Genomic DNA, 14,980 nt, shown 5'->3' on the forward strand with positions numbered 1-14,980 from the left:
GGCTCTTATGTGGATGAATTACTTTTATGTGGATGGAATTATTTTATGTGGATGATTTCAGTGGACCTTTGGAACGCTGACACTTTCAAATAAAGTCCATTTAGGAACATCGTCACTCCACAGAGTTTTGGGGGGGTTTTCTCTGCACTGGGCAGGAGTGTAGGAAGATCGCTCCTGCCCCGCGTCACTGCTAGACCACCAGGTAAGGTCCGGGAGGCGGGGGTGGGTCAGAGTCGGCCCTGACCCGTGCGAATACAGAGGAAGAAGTGTATTCTCTGCTGCTTTCAGCGTGGGATTCTTTTGTCAGGCTTCTGGTCTGTTGTGAGTCATTTCCCAGTGCTCAGAGTTGCTTCCAGGCGCTCTGGCTGTTTGCAACAGGTGCAAGCCCCTATTCAAGTTTCATAAATATTTCATATACCACCTATCAATCTTCTTTTAGTTCAGGGGTGTCCAACCTTTTGGCTTCCCTGGGCCGCATTGGCCGAAAAAAAATGTTTCTGGGGCCGCACAAATGCGCAAACGCTGCAGCAAGACAGAGGAGGGAGCCGATAAGATGGTAAACACCCAGGGGCAGCAGAGGAAAACAATGCATCGCCCTCAACCGGGGCCGCACAAAATACTTCATGGGGCCGCATGTGGCCCTCGGGCCGCAGGTTGGACACCCCTGTTTTAGCTCAATAATTTTTATTAAAATTTCCATAAAATACAATACAATCAAGTTTCAAGTTTATTAAAAATATTTTTTAGACCGCTTTTTCTGGTTTCTAAGCGGTTAACAATATAAAATTACATAAAAACAAATAATAAATTACATAAGAACGTATAAAAACAGGGATAATAGATAAAAGTCAAAGACGTACAGACTACACAACAATGGGATAGTAGGGAAGAACTACAATTGATATAGAAAAGGTGAGACATAAAAGGATAAGACAATAGGTTAGGTAAAAAGTAGCAGAAGTTTAAATTTAAATTTAGCCCTTAAAAGGGCAATTATTATCCAAAAGCATCTTGGAATAGAAATGTTTTTAATTTAGTTTTAAATTGTTTTATATCAGATTCGTAGCGCAGATGGATCGGTAATGAATTCCACAGAGTGGGGGCAGTAACAGCAAAGTTATTGGAGCGCGACATATTAATAGATTTTAACGAACTTGAATTTCATATGTAAATATAAAAGATAATAAAGAAGCAATATAATGCAAATAATACTCATTGATGCTATCATAAATACTACCGTAAAGACCATGTGGATGTACATCGCGCAAAACAAATCCTCATATTTTAGCAGGCGCAAACCTATAACGATCCAAAGGCCCCCCCCCAAACTTTATTAAACTTTTTTAACGCATTCAGGGCTCCTTTTACTAAGGTGCGCTAGGGCTTTAACGCACGGAATAACGCACGCTGCATTGTCGCGCACGCTAGACCTTAACGCCAGCATTGAGCTGGTGTTAGTGCTAGCCGTGTAGCACGCGGTAATATCCTGCGTGCACTAAAAACGCTAGCGCACCTTAGTAAGAGGAGCCCTCAATCTTTTAGCAGCAACAGTGTTCCACCAGGTTATGTAGTCAACCCTCGATACATCCTTCCAGTGTTTTAAGATGATTTTAATGGCCAAATTAAGCAATATCCTTAATCGTTTTGATAGATCTTCAGATATCGGTTGACCTATCAATCTTCTAAGCGGTTTGTACATAATAAAAACAAACAGATAGGGGAAACGTACGTTGCAACGTACAAGACTTACTGTGTCAGTAGGTTTGGATGGAGGAAATGCAATTCCAATAGGAAAGAGAGCCATCTAGGGCAGGGGTAGGTAATTCCGGTCCTCGAGAGCCGGAGCCAGGTCAGGTTTTCAGGATCTCCACAATCAATATGCTTGAGATCGATTTGCATCTCAAGGAGGCTAGTGCATGCAAATCCATCTCATACATATTCATGGTGGAGATCCTGAAAACCTGACCTGGCTCCGGCTCTTGAGGACCGGAATTGCCTGCCCGTGATCTAGGGGAAATACGAAATGGGCGGGGCTTCTCATCTGATAACCAAAGCTAAGACGCAAGTATTGTTTCATAAGATTAGTGTGTTAAAGGTTGAAAGCATCTTTAAAGAGAACATAAGAACATAAGCATTGCCTCTGCTGGGTCAGACCAGGGGTCCATCGTGCCCGGCAGTCCGCTCCCGCGGCGGCCCCCCAGGTCCATGACCTGGAAGTGTTCTCTACCTAACCTAAAATATCCATACCCTATTCGCTCAATGTCCTGTAAGGTAACTCTATCTGTACCCTGTAATCCCCTTCGCTTCCAGGAAGTCATCCAGCCCCTTTTTGAACCCCAGAATTGTACTCTGTCTTATCACCTCTCCAGGAAGCGCGTTCCAGGTGTCCACCACCCTCTGAGTGAAGAAGAACTTCCTTGCATTCGTTATGAATCTGTCTCCTCTCAGTTTTTCTGAATGACCTCTTGTTTTAGTTGTCCCTGCTAGTCTAAAGAATCTGTCCCTCTCCACCTTCTCTATGCCTTTCATTATTTTATAAGTCTCTATCATGTCCCCTCTCAGTCTCCGCTTCTCCAGGGTAAAGAGCCCCAGCCTGTCTAACCATTCGGCATATGAAAGGTTCTCCATACCCTTTATCATCCTCGTTTTTAGTTTTCCTTTGAATCGATCTAGTATAGTTTCGTCCCATACTTCATAGAAACATAGAAGATGACGGCAGATAAGGGCCATGGCCCATCAGGTCTGCCCACTCTACTGACCCACGCCCACGTCTACTATCCTAGGGATCCCACTCCTGGGGAGCAATGAGCTTTTACGTGTGGGGACTTTCGCAGTGCTCACTTTAAATAGCCTGCATGGTTTATAAGATTTTAAATCAGTCTTGCCCAACCTTTTTCTCTCAGGGGCCACGTTTTGTATTTTATAACACTTGGAGGGTCAAAACATGGACATTGTATTGCCACATGGTTTGTCAAATTGTAGCAAAATATGACAACACATTGTCCCCTCTCAGGCTTTCACCCAGCCTCTCTTTCTCATGTAACTTATATTAAGACCTTTCCCGAAAATCTTGCGAGAGCTTTTTTTCAGGGAAATAAGGTAATAAAGAGAAAATAACTCTTGAAAGCACGTCTAAGATCAATTAAATTGGTCCAATAAAAAGGTATCATTCACTTGGTAGTAATTCCGGTCCTCAAGGACCACCAACAGATCAAAATTTCAGATTATCCCTAATGAATTTACTTGAAAGGGATTTGTAGGCCTATTGCCTCCGTTGTATGCAAATGTCTCCGATGTATATTCAGAGATATCTTGAAGCCCTGACCCTTTGATGGCCCTTGAGAACTGGAAGATGGAACTACTAATCTACGATGTGTGTGTTGACCTGTATTTCTGCAGAATATGAATTCAAATGGTCTGGTGTGCTCTGTCCTCAGGTTTTTGGTTGTTCTGGTGGTTTGGCTGCTGAGATGGATCATAGTAAAGAATGACATGGTGACAAAATTCATCACCTTTCCCGTCCCCGCGGATAACTGCGGGAAACCATCTTCATGTCATTCTTTAAGGAGAGAGGGAAGAATCAGAGTATGAATGGCCACAACCACTGACCCGCAAGCTTTGCTTTGAAGAATGCTGGTGTAGAAGAACTGAGGTTGAAACAGACACTACATAAGAACATAAGCAATGCCTCAGCTGGGTCAGACCCGAGGTCCATCGTGCCCAGAAGTCCGCTCACGCGGCGGCCCAACAGGTCCAGGACCTGTACAGTAATCCTCTATTTATACCCTTCTATCCCCTTTTCCAGGAGAAAACTGTCCAATCCTTTCTTAAACCCCAGTACCGTACTCTGCCCTATTACGTCCTCTGGAAGCGCATTTCAGGTGTCCACCACATGTTGGGTAAAGAAGAACTTCCTAGCATATGTTTTGAATCTGTCCCCTTTCAACTTTTCCGAATGCCCTCTTGTTCTTTTATTTTTTGAAAGTTTAAAGAATCTGTCCCTCTCTACTCTCTCTATGCCCTTCATGATCTTATAAGTCTCTATCTTATCCCCTCTAAGTCTCCTCTTCTCCAGGGAAAAGAGACCCAGTTTCTCCAATCTCTCAGCGTATGAAAGGTTTTCCATCCCTTTTATCAGACGTGTCGCTCTCCTCTGAACCCTCTCGAGTATCGCCATATCCTTCTTAAGGTACGGCGACCAATATTGGACGCAGTATTCCAGATGCGGGCGCACCATCGCCCGATACAACGGCAGGATAACTTCTTTCGTCCTGGTTGTAATACCCTTCTTGATTATACCTAGCATTCTATTCGTTTTCTTAGCGGCCGCTGCGCACTGTGCCGTTGGCTTCATTCTCATATCCACCATTACCCCCAAGTCCCTTTCTTGGCACTACAGAATGACAGTCTCTGGTATCCAGAGCAGATATTGTGATGTCATAATGCCTCATTCCACCAGTGCCTAAGAGCCAATCACATCAGTGATGTCACAATGGCTTCATTATGCTTGGCTCACATAAGAATCAGAGTACGAATGGCCACAACCACTGACCCGCAAGCTTTGCTTTGAAGAATGCTGGTGTAGAAGGACCGAGGTTGAAATAGACACTAGAAAATGACATGGGACTATTTCCTGCGGTTATCCGTGGGGACGGGAACGGTGATGAATTTTGTCACCGTGTCATTCTCTAGATCATAGCGCAGCGTTGCTCAGAGCAGTGAATCAGAGTGATCAGTTGTACTTCAGTTTTTCCCTTCCCAGGAATGTAATTGGCCTTTTCGCAAAGCATATGGAGGTACACTGGGCCTGACTTATGAAGAAAAAACGAAATACTGCAAATGGCCAATGTATCCACAAGGTATGGAAAATAAGAATCGTTGTTTTGCTTTATTTTATTCTTCCTATCGCTTGGTTTTTAGAGTATCCGATCTAAAGTGGAGGTGACAGTCTGGGATCACCCGGAGGATCTCAGCTTGGCCTTCACAGCCACTTGTCAAGATGGATTGTCGCATCCTGGACTCCGGAAGTGCGAGGATCTCAAAATTGGAGACACTGTGAGTTTTTCTTTCATCTTTATTTTTACTACATTTTTCAAAATATTACAAAGCATATAATATACATCAATTTCACATTTATACAGTGAAATTATTATTAGAGACACTGGAGCGAAAAAAAATTCTGTAGGTGCAATTGTGAGGGTAGATATCTGCCAACACTGTAGTTTCCAAGTTTACTTAGGGCTCCTTTTACTAAGGGCCTGTTTTACAAAGCTGCCGTGCGGCAACAGCCCCGAAGCCCTTTAAATCTCTATGGGCTATGGAACCGTTACCGCGCGGCTTTGTAAAACAGGCCCTAAGGTGCGCTATGTGTTTTAGCTTGCGTTAAATGCTAGCACGCCCATTATAAGTCTATGGACCTGTTAGCGTTTGTAAAAAAGGGAGTTAGTGTTTGTTATCTCGTACACCAAGAAAAATATCCAAGAGGCTTACAATTCAAATATAAAGCAAGAGAGAGAAAGGAGGAAGATAGGAGCAGATAGGACGGTAAAGGGTCTGGAGGAAGTGGAGCGTCAATAATTGCTATTCGTTGTGTCAGAGGTGCTACTTTGGAATGGTCAGTGGTAAAAGTTGAGTCGGAGAGTTGAGTCGGTTCAGCGAATGGCCACCAGGATGGTCTCAGGACTCAAGGATCTCCCGTATGAGGAACGACTGGGTAAGTTGCAGCTGTACTCACTCGAGGAACGCAGAGAGAGGAGAGACATGATCGAGACATTCAAATATGTCACGGGCCGTATCGAGGTGGAAGAGGATCTTTTTTTCCTTAAAGGACCCACGGCAAAAAGAGGGCATCCGTTGAAAATCAGGGGTGGGAAATTTCATGGCGACACCAGAAAATATTTCTTCACCGAAAGGGTGGTTGACCACTGGAATAATCTTCCACAACAGGTAATTGAGGCCAGCAGCGTGCCAAATTTTAAGAAAAGATGGGATTGGCATGTGGGATCTCTTCATGGAAGTAGTTAGGGGGTGGGCCATTAGTGTGGGCAGACTAGATGGGCCGTGGCCCTTTTCTGCCGTCATTTTCTTTGTTTCTAAAGGAAGCAGAGGAGACCAAAGGCCTGTTGGCTGGATACCATCAAGAATGAACATCAAGCAATTGAAAGAAGCTTGATATATGAAAAATAGTTCATGTCCACAACTACTTGAGAGACACGTGGCCTAGGAATGCAGTGCCTAGCTTGGAAAGGAGACGGCTGAGGGGAGACATGATTGAAGCCTACAAAATCCTGAGTGGAGTAGAACGGGTACAACTGGATCGATTTTTCGCTCCGTCAAAAATTACAAAGACTAGGGGACACTCGATGAAGTTACAGGTTGCCAGAGGTTGTGGTAAGAGCGGATAGCGTAGCTGGTTTTCAGAAAGGTTTGGACAAGTTCCTGGAGGAAAAGTCCATAGTCTGTACTTATATAAATCGTGAGGCTGCTTTGACTTGTTTCTATATGACTTTTTGAATTGAGAAACAAATAAACATCCGGAAACTTGTGCTCCACTTTGTGTTTTCGTTTCTCGGCTGGTTCTTCTGTTGCTCTGCCTGGATCTGCTCATTTTCTTCACATTCCCATATTTCTGGCTCAAATGAAGAAGACAGTGCTGGATGTAGAGGGAACGAGGGTGATCAACCTTTTATGTTGTATTCAGTTGCCTTTTGGTATTACATAGCTGACAGTGCAAAGGCTTTATCCTAGGCCTGCCTTCAGGACAGACGGAAAGGTCTTCAAATAGTGTGTTCTGTAGATTACACTGTAATGTCACAGCTGATTTCCTGGTGCTCAAGAGAATTTGGCCACTAACAAGGACCCACCCTGCTTCAGTTTCTGGCATTGGCTAATGGGTGGACTCTCCAGTTGAGGCACATTTGCAAAGAATTATCTTAAGTTGTTTATCATTTAACATGCCCAGAAGCCAATTTTTAATTTTTGAAGGGCGTTACTGGAAAAAAAGGCAACGGATTGTTTTTTAAATTATTTGTGCATTTAAAGTACATTCTTTGGCACTATTAACATTTGAAAATTAATAAAGATTTATTAAAAAATAAATACATTTTTTAATCAGTTTTCAAACTGCTGCTTCATTACCAAGATAACCAGTTATCTTTAGGAGAATTTTGAGTTGAAAATTTGGCTAAATCTAACCAGTCAAATTTTGATTGACTAGATTTAGGGATCTTAACTGGTTTAGCGACTGATCGAATTTGCCGACCTGATGCACCCTGATAGTTTTCAGTACGATAGTATATTCTCTGATTCTGGCATGCAAATGTGGTCATTAATATTAAAACCAATCATCTGATCGATGGCCAACATTGCATGCCAGAAACAGACCAGTACAACAAACCCAAAAAACCCGACAGGTTGGAAACCGTGTTACCGACAGGTCTGCCTCTTTTTCTTATTTTTTTCTATGGGCACAGATGTGTGTATGTAACACACACACAATATCTGGCCCATAAAAAAAAATGCCATGCCGTGCAATGGCAGCCCCCCTCCCCCGATGACGGACCCCCTCAACGATTCCCCAGAACCAAAATATAGGCAGGAGGGATGCCCACTCCCCACTGCTGCTGTAACCCCCCCCCACGTGCCAGGCGAATTGCCTCCCCCCACTTTGATAGAAATCAGCAGGAGGGATGCATACTCCCTCCTGCCACTGTGAACCCCTCCAACCAGGAACCCCCTTTATTGTAATACTCAGGGGGAGTAATCAGTGTGAGCTACAATTAAGACGAGTTATTGTACCACAAGATGTGTTATTTTAACACAGGTCCCATTTTATGTAATGGGATCTAATTATTTATAACTGGGGTTTAAACATCTCCATTGCATTAATATATAGGAAGTAAGTCTTTTTCAGATGAAGGAAGCTCCAGAATGAGAGGCCATAAGCTCAGGAGGCTGGTAAATGCGTGGACTAGTCTCCCAGTAGAGGTGATGGAAACAAAGACCGTGTCTGAGTTCAAGAAAGCATGGGATAGGTACGTGGGATCTCTTAGAGAGAGGAGAAGATAGTGTTTGTTGCGGATGGGCCATTTCTTTCTACGTTTCGAAATAACATGCCTTAACCGTAGCCCACATTGATAACTTCCCCCCCTAAGTGTAGTAACTGACGTTATTAGCCCAATAATATGACTTAAAGGGCTCTCTAGCAATAGTCCCAACTAGTGCTGCCCGATTCACGATTCAAATCGGTTCACCGATTCACTTCGGGTGAATCGATTCAAATCGGTTCAAAACAAAAAAAAATCGGCTTCCCGATTCGCCTGACCCTCTCCCCTCGCCCCCTAAAGCAGGAGCAGCCGCGCTGCTCTTGCTGGCCGGCAGCTGCCGCACCTGCTTTAGAGGGCGAGAGGGGAGGGTCAGTCGGGAAGTGCTGCTGTCGGCTTCCCCCCCACCACCCCCGGCGTCCAGCTTCCACCCCCCTGTCCTCCCCGCACTGTTTACCTTCCAGGAACAGCCTGCAAACAAGATCGCGGTGCTAGCGATCTTTGTACTTCTTCAGAGCTGTTTCCTCTGTCGCGGTCCCGCCCCTCCTCTGGGGATAGGGATTTTGGATAGGAGGGTAGTTGGGAAAAGAAAGGGAGAGATGGTGGACCCTGGGGTGGTGGGGAAGGAGGGAGAGATGCTGGATGAAAGGGTAGTTGAGAAAAGGTGGATCTGTGGAAGGAGACAAAAAAAAGGAAAGATGCCAGACTTTCAGGTGAGAGAAGGGAAACAGAAAGGGAGGAGAAAGATAGAAGATGGATGGTTAGCAGGGAGAAAGAAGAAAGGAGACCCTGGCAAGCAAGTTATCAGAAGACAACCAGAGCCTGAGACCAACAAAATTTGAATAATGACCAGATAACAAAAGGTAGACAAACTAATTTTATTTTCTGTTTTTTGATTACAATATGTCAGATTTGAAATGTGTATCCTGCCAGAGCTGGTGTTAGACTGCAAACGTGAGCTAGGATTTAACAGAGAGAGGAAAAGTCTTTGTTTTGTTTATTTTGTTTACACCACAGCGCCAGTGTGGTTAGGAGAAGGCAAAGGGGGTGAAGAGGCTGTAAAATAAACCCACCAGGATGTTTGGAAAAAAACACCCAATTGGGCAGGAAAATTGAATCGAATCGAATCGAAAAACCAATTCAATAGGCTGAATCGAATCGAATCAAAATTTTTTTCCCCTGAATCGGGCAGCACTAGTCCCAATACAGCCATGTTTCGCCTATGTAGAGGTTGCATCAGGGGCGAATAAAAATGTTTTTATTCTCGCTGTGTTCTCTAGAGATTCTATGAGCATCGAAGCATTTATCTTGCTGGCCAATGGTAAAAACCTCTACCACAGCTTTATAATTGGCTTAAATTAAAATTAATTGGATGATAGGCGACTTACTCATTAGGGTAGATGCCTAGCCCAAGGGGCCTACTAGAAAGTGGTCATGGGCTTGTTTTGCATGGAAACGTCTAATGTGAGGGAATGGTATTTGGGCCAAGAAAATTCTGGCATAAATAGGGTGCGCCTAAGGTTCAGGCACCTGCCAGCACCTAAGTCCACTTTAGGCGTCACTAAGCGCGATTTTGTAACTGGCACCTAACTTAAGATTGAACATAACAATAGCCTTACTGGGTCAGACCAATGGTCCAACTAGCCCAGTAGCCCGTCCTCACAGGGGCCAATCCAGTACCTGGCCAAAACCCAAGGAGTAGCAACATTCCATACAGAATCTCAAAGAATAGCAAGATTCCGGAATCCCAGAGAGTAACAAGATTCTAGAACCCCAAAGAGTAGCAACATTCCATACAGAATCTCAAAGAATAGCAAGATTCCGGAATCCCAGAGAGTAACAAGATTCTAGAACCCCAAAGAGTAGCAACATTCCATACAGAATCTCAAAGAATAGCAAGATTCCGGAATCCCAGAGAGTAACAAGATTCTAGAACCCTAAAGAGTAGCAACATTCCATACAGAATCTCAAAGAATAGCAAGATTCCAGAATCCCAGAGAGTAACAAGATTCTAGAACCCCAAAGAGTAGCAACATTCCATGCTACCAATCCAGGGCAAGCAGTGGCTTCCCCTATGTCTTATCTCAATAGAACACTCGTGTATTTTTCCTCCAGGAACTTGTCCAAATCATTTTTAAACCCAGCTACTTTAACCGCTGTTATCACATCCTCTGGCAACATGTTCCAGAGCTTAACTATTCTCTGAGTGAAAAAATATTTCCTCCTATTGGTTTTAAACTTCATCGTGTGTCCTCCTAGTCTTTGTAATTTTTTTGACGGAGTGAAAAATTGATCCACTTGTACCCGTTCTACCCCGCTCAAGATTTTGTAGACTTCAATCACCATAAACCAATATGGGTGCTTTACTAGTTGGCAGGGAAGAACTTAAAACGCAGCTTCAAAAAAGTGAGCTTTCAGCCTGGTCGTGAAGACTACCAGAGACAGGGCTCGACACACTGAGTCAGACAGGTTGTTCCAGGCATATGGCGCAGCAAGGTAGAAGGATCAGAGTCAGGAATTGGCAGTAGAGGAGAAGGGAGTTACCAGGGCGGGAGATTATAGGGAGAGACAAGAGGGGAGAGATACTGAGGAGCTGCAGAATGAATACACTTGTAGAACAGTAAGAGGAGTTTGAACGTACGGGGAGCCAGTGAAGCGACTTGAGGAGAGGGTTAACATGAGCATAAGACACTGAACATAAGAATAGCCTTTCTGGGTCAGACCAATGGTCCATCAAGTCCAGTAGCCCATTCTCACGGTAGCCAATCCAGGTCACTAGTATCTGGTCAAAACCCAAAGAGTAGCAACATTCCATACAAAATCTCAAAGAATAGCAAGATTCCGGAATCCCAGAGAGTAACAAGATTCTAGAACCCCCAAAGAGTAGCAACATTCCATGCTACCGATTCAGGGCAAGCAGAGGCGTCCATGTCTTTCTCAATAACAGACTATGGACTTTTCCTCCAGGAACTTGTCCAAACCTTTCTTAAAACCAGCTATGCTATCCACTTTTACCACAACCTTTGGCAATGCATTCCAGAGCTTAACTATTCTCTGAATGAAAAAAAAAATTTCCTCCTATTGGTTTTAAAAGTATTTCCCTGTAAATTCATCGAGTGTCCCCTAGTCTTTGTAATTTTTGACGGAGTGAAAAATCGATCCACTGGAACCCGTTCTACTCCACTTAGAATTTTGTAGACTTCAATCACCATAAACCTACCATAGGCACATTTTTTCACATTTTCCCTAGGTACTATGTTATACTATGTTTTCCCCCCCCCCCCCCTCCGCATTTGTCTCTCAAGTAGTGGCGGACATTAACTATTTTTCATATATCAAGCCACACTCAGGATAGGACAGTAATTGGAAAAGAGTCTCTGTCTTATGGTCCGAATATCTTATTCTGTTATACAGCTCTGATTTAATATTAGGGCAGTGTACAGGTTGACAGATTTATCCTTGGGCTTAGAAATTCTACCATTCAGGACATTCTCTAGTTTTAAGCTTCTGCTTTCCCAGTAGGGTTTCACTTCCTGTGCTGGTGGGTCTGTGGAAGCTGATTCTGAAAAGTAAGCAGAGATGTAGACCACAGAGATAAATGGTTCTCATGAACGAGTCCTTCCCCTCCTGCCTCTAGCCCCGACTCAGCAAGGATTATAGCGTCAGCAGTCAGGCCAGGCTTGCAAGATTTCTCCTGTCCCGAGACTCCCCTCTGGGAGAGAGGGACTGTTGGAGGGTGGGGGGGGGGGTCACTGCTGTTCATTAATTCTCCTGTTCGTGCAGGGGAAGGACTGTTTTGGTGAACTGTGGCCTTGAATTAAATTATTGGATTTGCTCCAGACATGCACGCACAAACTGAAAAGGTTCGCTGTCTCTGTTGAGTTGACTAGGCTTTGTACAGATTGATCCTAAAGCTAGAGCTTAAAACATGTCTAAGATTCTTATAAATTTGCTTCTTAAGGCTTCTAACTTCATAAAATAATCAGTAAGTTAGTGATTACTGAATCGTGTGTCAAACCATCCATATTCAAAGCATGTGACCCTAAAAGTGAAATAGGGGTTGATTTTAGCTTTGTTATTGAGTTTGGTAAATTCATATTTTGTGGACCAGATCAGAAACACTGACAGAAATCGGATTGTTTGGGGCACTTGTTATTACATCTCCAGGTCTGAATTACCACTCTCTCAGTTTCTTAATTCTCCAGCTTTTCCTTTTCGCAGTAGGGGTGGGGAGGATGCCAGTCTAGAACTGATGGTGCTTCACCCTCAGAAGGTTTCTTGAATCCGGGGGGGGGGGGGGGGGGGGAAGAGACCTAACACTGTTCACGTACAGTTGAATATCCAGAGCATGTGTCACAGCTGAGAAGCTATTGGTTTCTTTTCACAGTCCTGAATGTTTTAGTGTCTTTTTTTTTGTCACATGATCTGTGTGTGCCAGTTGAGCTAATCATTCTGTTTATACAGATACAGGCGCTGGCACCAACCGGCTGCCACTCAGTCCTTTGCACTTGGCACACTGCACTGTACGTTCAAAAAACGCAGAGCTGCCAAGGAGGGAGACTTTGGGGCCGGTCCTGGATCTCTGCCAACCTCTTCCTGGTGCATTATGGGATCTGCAGCACTGGTTTCAATGGATAGAGTCACGGACTACAACCAATCTCCCTGAATGTATAAATAGACTTCTTATACCATGCGCTCCAACAAGATCCCGCAGATCAAGCACTCAGCTTCTGTTATCCATTCCCTCTTTACGACTTATTAACACAATGCGTTCAGCAAGCGTTTCAGTAAAGGCACCCTTACTTTGGAATTCCACACCGATCTATTTAAGGGAAGAAACATCTCTAGACCGTTTTAAATCAAAATTAAAGGCTTTTCTATTTAAGGAGGCCTTTGATTTAAAACCGTCCTATTAAGGATGCCTTGAAATTAATTCTCTCAGTCTTATTTTCAGGCCCTTCCTCACGTGCTATCCCTGTATGTCTTCTGTCCTATTTCTGATGTAGTTCTTGGCCCATTCCCTTTGTACCAGTATGTCTGCTTGACTTTGTTTGTTTTCTCTATGCTTGTTGGACATATTTTATGTATCACCCATTTTTAAAAATGTACTCCGCTTAGAAGTCTGATTAAGCGGATTAACAATTTTTTTATTAACTTGGGAACTACACTGCTTTGGGATATATGTTTAAAACCAGGACTGGACAAAAAAAAAAAGTCCCTCCTGGAATGGGTAACTTGGCAGCTCTGGAAGCAGTGAACAGCTCTGAAAGACTACTTCAAAACAAAGTCAGTGGCTACCAAACAGTGGGGTCAGGACCCCAAATGGAGTTGCATCATTGGTGAATGGGGGGTCACAGAAGCCGGGCTGCTCCCCCATCCCCCTCCCTCTGGACCTTCACTCTGACCTATGTGCCCAGCAGTGGTGATCAGCATGAGGCCTCCTCCAGTGTGGGCATTCTGTTGACCTGGAAACTCACACAGATTAATGGAGTCTTGTGAATACTCACTGGCATCAGAGTAGAGAGTTGCACGGGGACAGAAATCCCACCCATCCCCGCCGGTCCCCTCCAGGATCCTCTCCGTCCCCACCCATCCCCGTCAGGATGCTCTCCGTCCCCACCCATCCCCGCAAGGAATTACCTCCATCCCTGCCTGCCCCCATATAAAGCAGCAATTACTTCTGACAAGATCATCAATTCCACAGTTTCTTTTGTGTTTACGCTGCTGTTTTCCTTGTGGAATCTCTTTGGTGGAACCCTTTTTTTTGTTTTCTGTTCAGGTAGTTAACTTATAACCCCCCTCTTTTACTAAGGCTGATGTGTCCATTATATTATATGGACGAACCCTGCTTCCAAAGCCTTCCATCCCCGTGGGAGTCCCGTTGGCTAGAGGGGGGTCCCTGTGGGAGTCCTGTGGGTTAGGGGGGATTCCCGCGGGACCCGCAATCCCCATTCCCGTGCAGACCTCTACATCAGAGATGCCAAGCAACCCTTTTCCAGGCTAGAGATTTTGGAACTGCCCTGGATTTCAGATCAACCTTTGGGAAGAAGAACCCAAATCGTAGTTACCAGGTGCTAGGCTTCACCTTAGGGGGGTAAGCGCCCCCCAAAAGATCTAGTTGTCATCATAGACAATACACCGAAATCTACTCAATGTTCGGTGGCAGCCCAAAAAGCAAACAGGATGCTAGAAATTATTAGAACAGGGATGGTAAATAAGACTAAGGCCTCCTTTTACGAAACTGGAATAGCAATTTCAGCATACACTATGGGCTCCTTTGACTAAGGTGCGTTTTTAGCGCATGCAGGATTTTAGCGCATGTTAAAACCCACGCTATGCGGCTAGAACTAACGCCAGCTCAATGCTGGCATTAAGGTCTAGCGTGCACTACAACTGCTATAGCAGCTTAATAAAAGAAGCCCTATAACTTAGAATGTTGTTCCAATGTCAGCATCTTAATAGGCAGCATGGTGAGGGGCCTAGGAGCCTCTGGGACAGATCGGAAAAATATTGAGTACCTGACTACTGTTCCATGTGTTGTAAACCGCTTTGGGTGAATCTCTTCACGAAAAAGGCAGTTAATAAATCCCAAGCAATAAAGTAGAGGTGGAACATGTGGAGGGCCACGTTCACTATGACATCCAAATCTGAGTTTGGACATTTTGTGGAAGACGCACAAAAATTCAGTAGCAAACATGGCCAGTTTTCAAAATTGAAAAATGTCTGCCTTGGTTTTTGGAAAATGGCAGTTTCTCAGATGTGCGTTTAAACTTTTGAACCATTAAAAAAAAAAAAAAAAAAAAATTCAAAAGAAAAAGGCGCAAAACAAGCGATTGGGATGTAGGAGGGGGCCAGTATTTGAAGTAGACTGGCCACACAGAGCAGTGGGGTACTGCAGTGAGCTTCACATAAAGGCCCAGGTATACATCTCACCATAA

General features: G+C 44.2%; 1 protein-coding gene across 1 annotated transcript in view; it reads left to right on the forward strand.

Annotated features, from left to right (window-relative positions):
* The window catches only part of ITGB5 (integrin subunit beta 5), a 159,411-nt gene that overhangs the window by 92,384 nt on the left and 52,047 nt on the right, over window positions 1-14,980 (forward strand). Inside the window, exon 9 of the mRNA XM_033945617.1 lies at window positions 4,921-5,055. Coding sequence (XP_033801508.1) covers window positions 4,921-5,055 — 135 coding nt within the window. The remainder of the gene's footprint in view (window positions 1-4,920; window positions 5,056-14,980) is intronic.

The sequence above is a fragment of the Geotrypetes seraphini genome, chromosome 5 (genome assembly GCF_902459505.1).
Source record: "Geotrypetes seraphini chromosome 5, aGeoSer1.1, whole genome shotgun sequence".
In the NCBI taxonomy this organism is placed as follows: domain Eukaryota; kingdom Metazoa; phylum Chordata; class Amphibia; order Gymnophiona; family Dermophiidae; genus Geotrypetes; species Geotrypetes seraphini.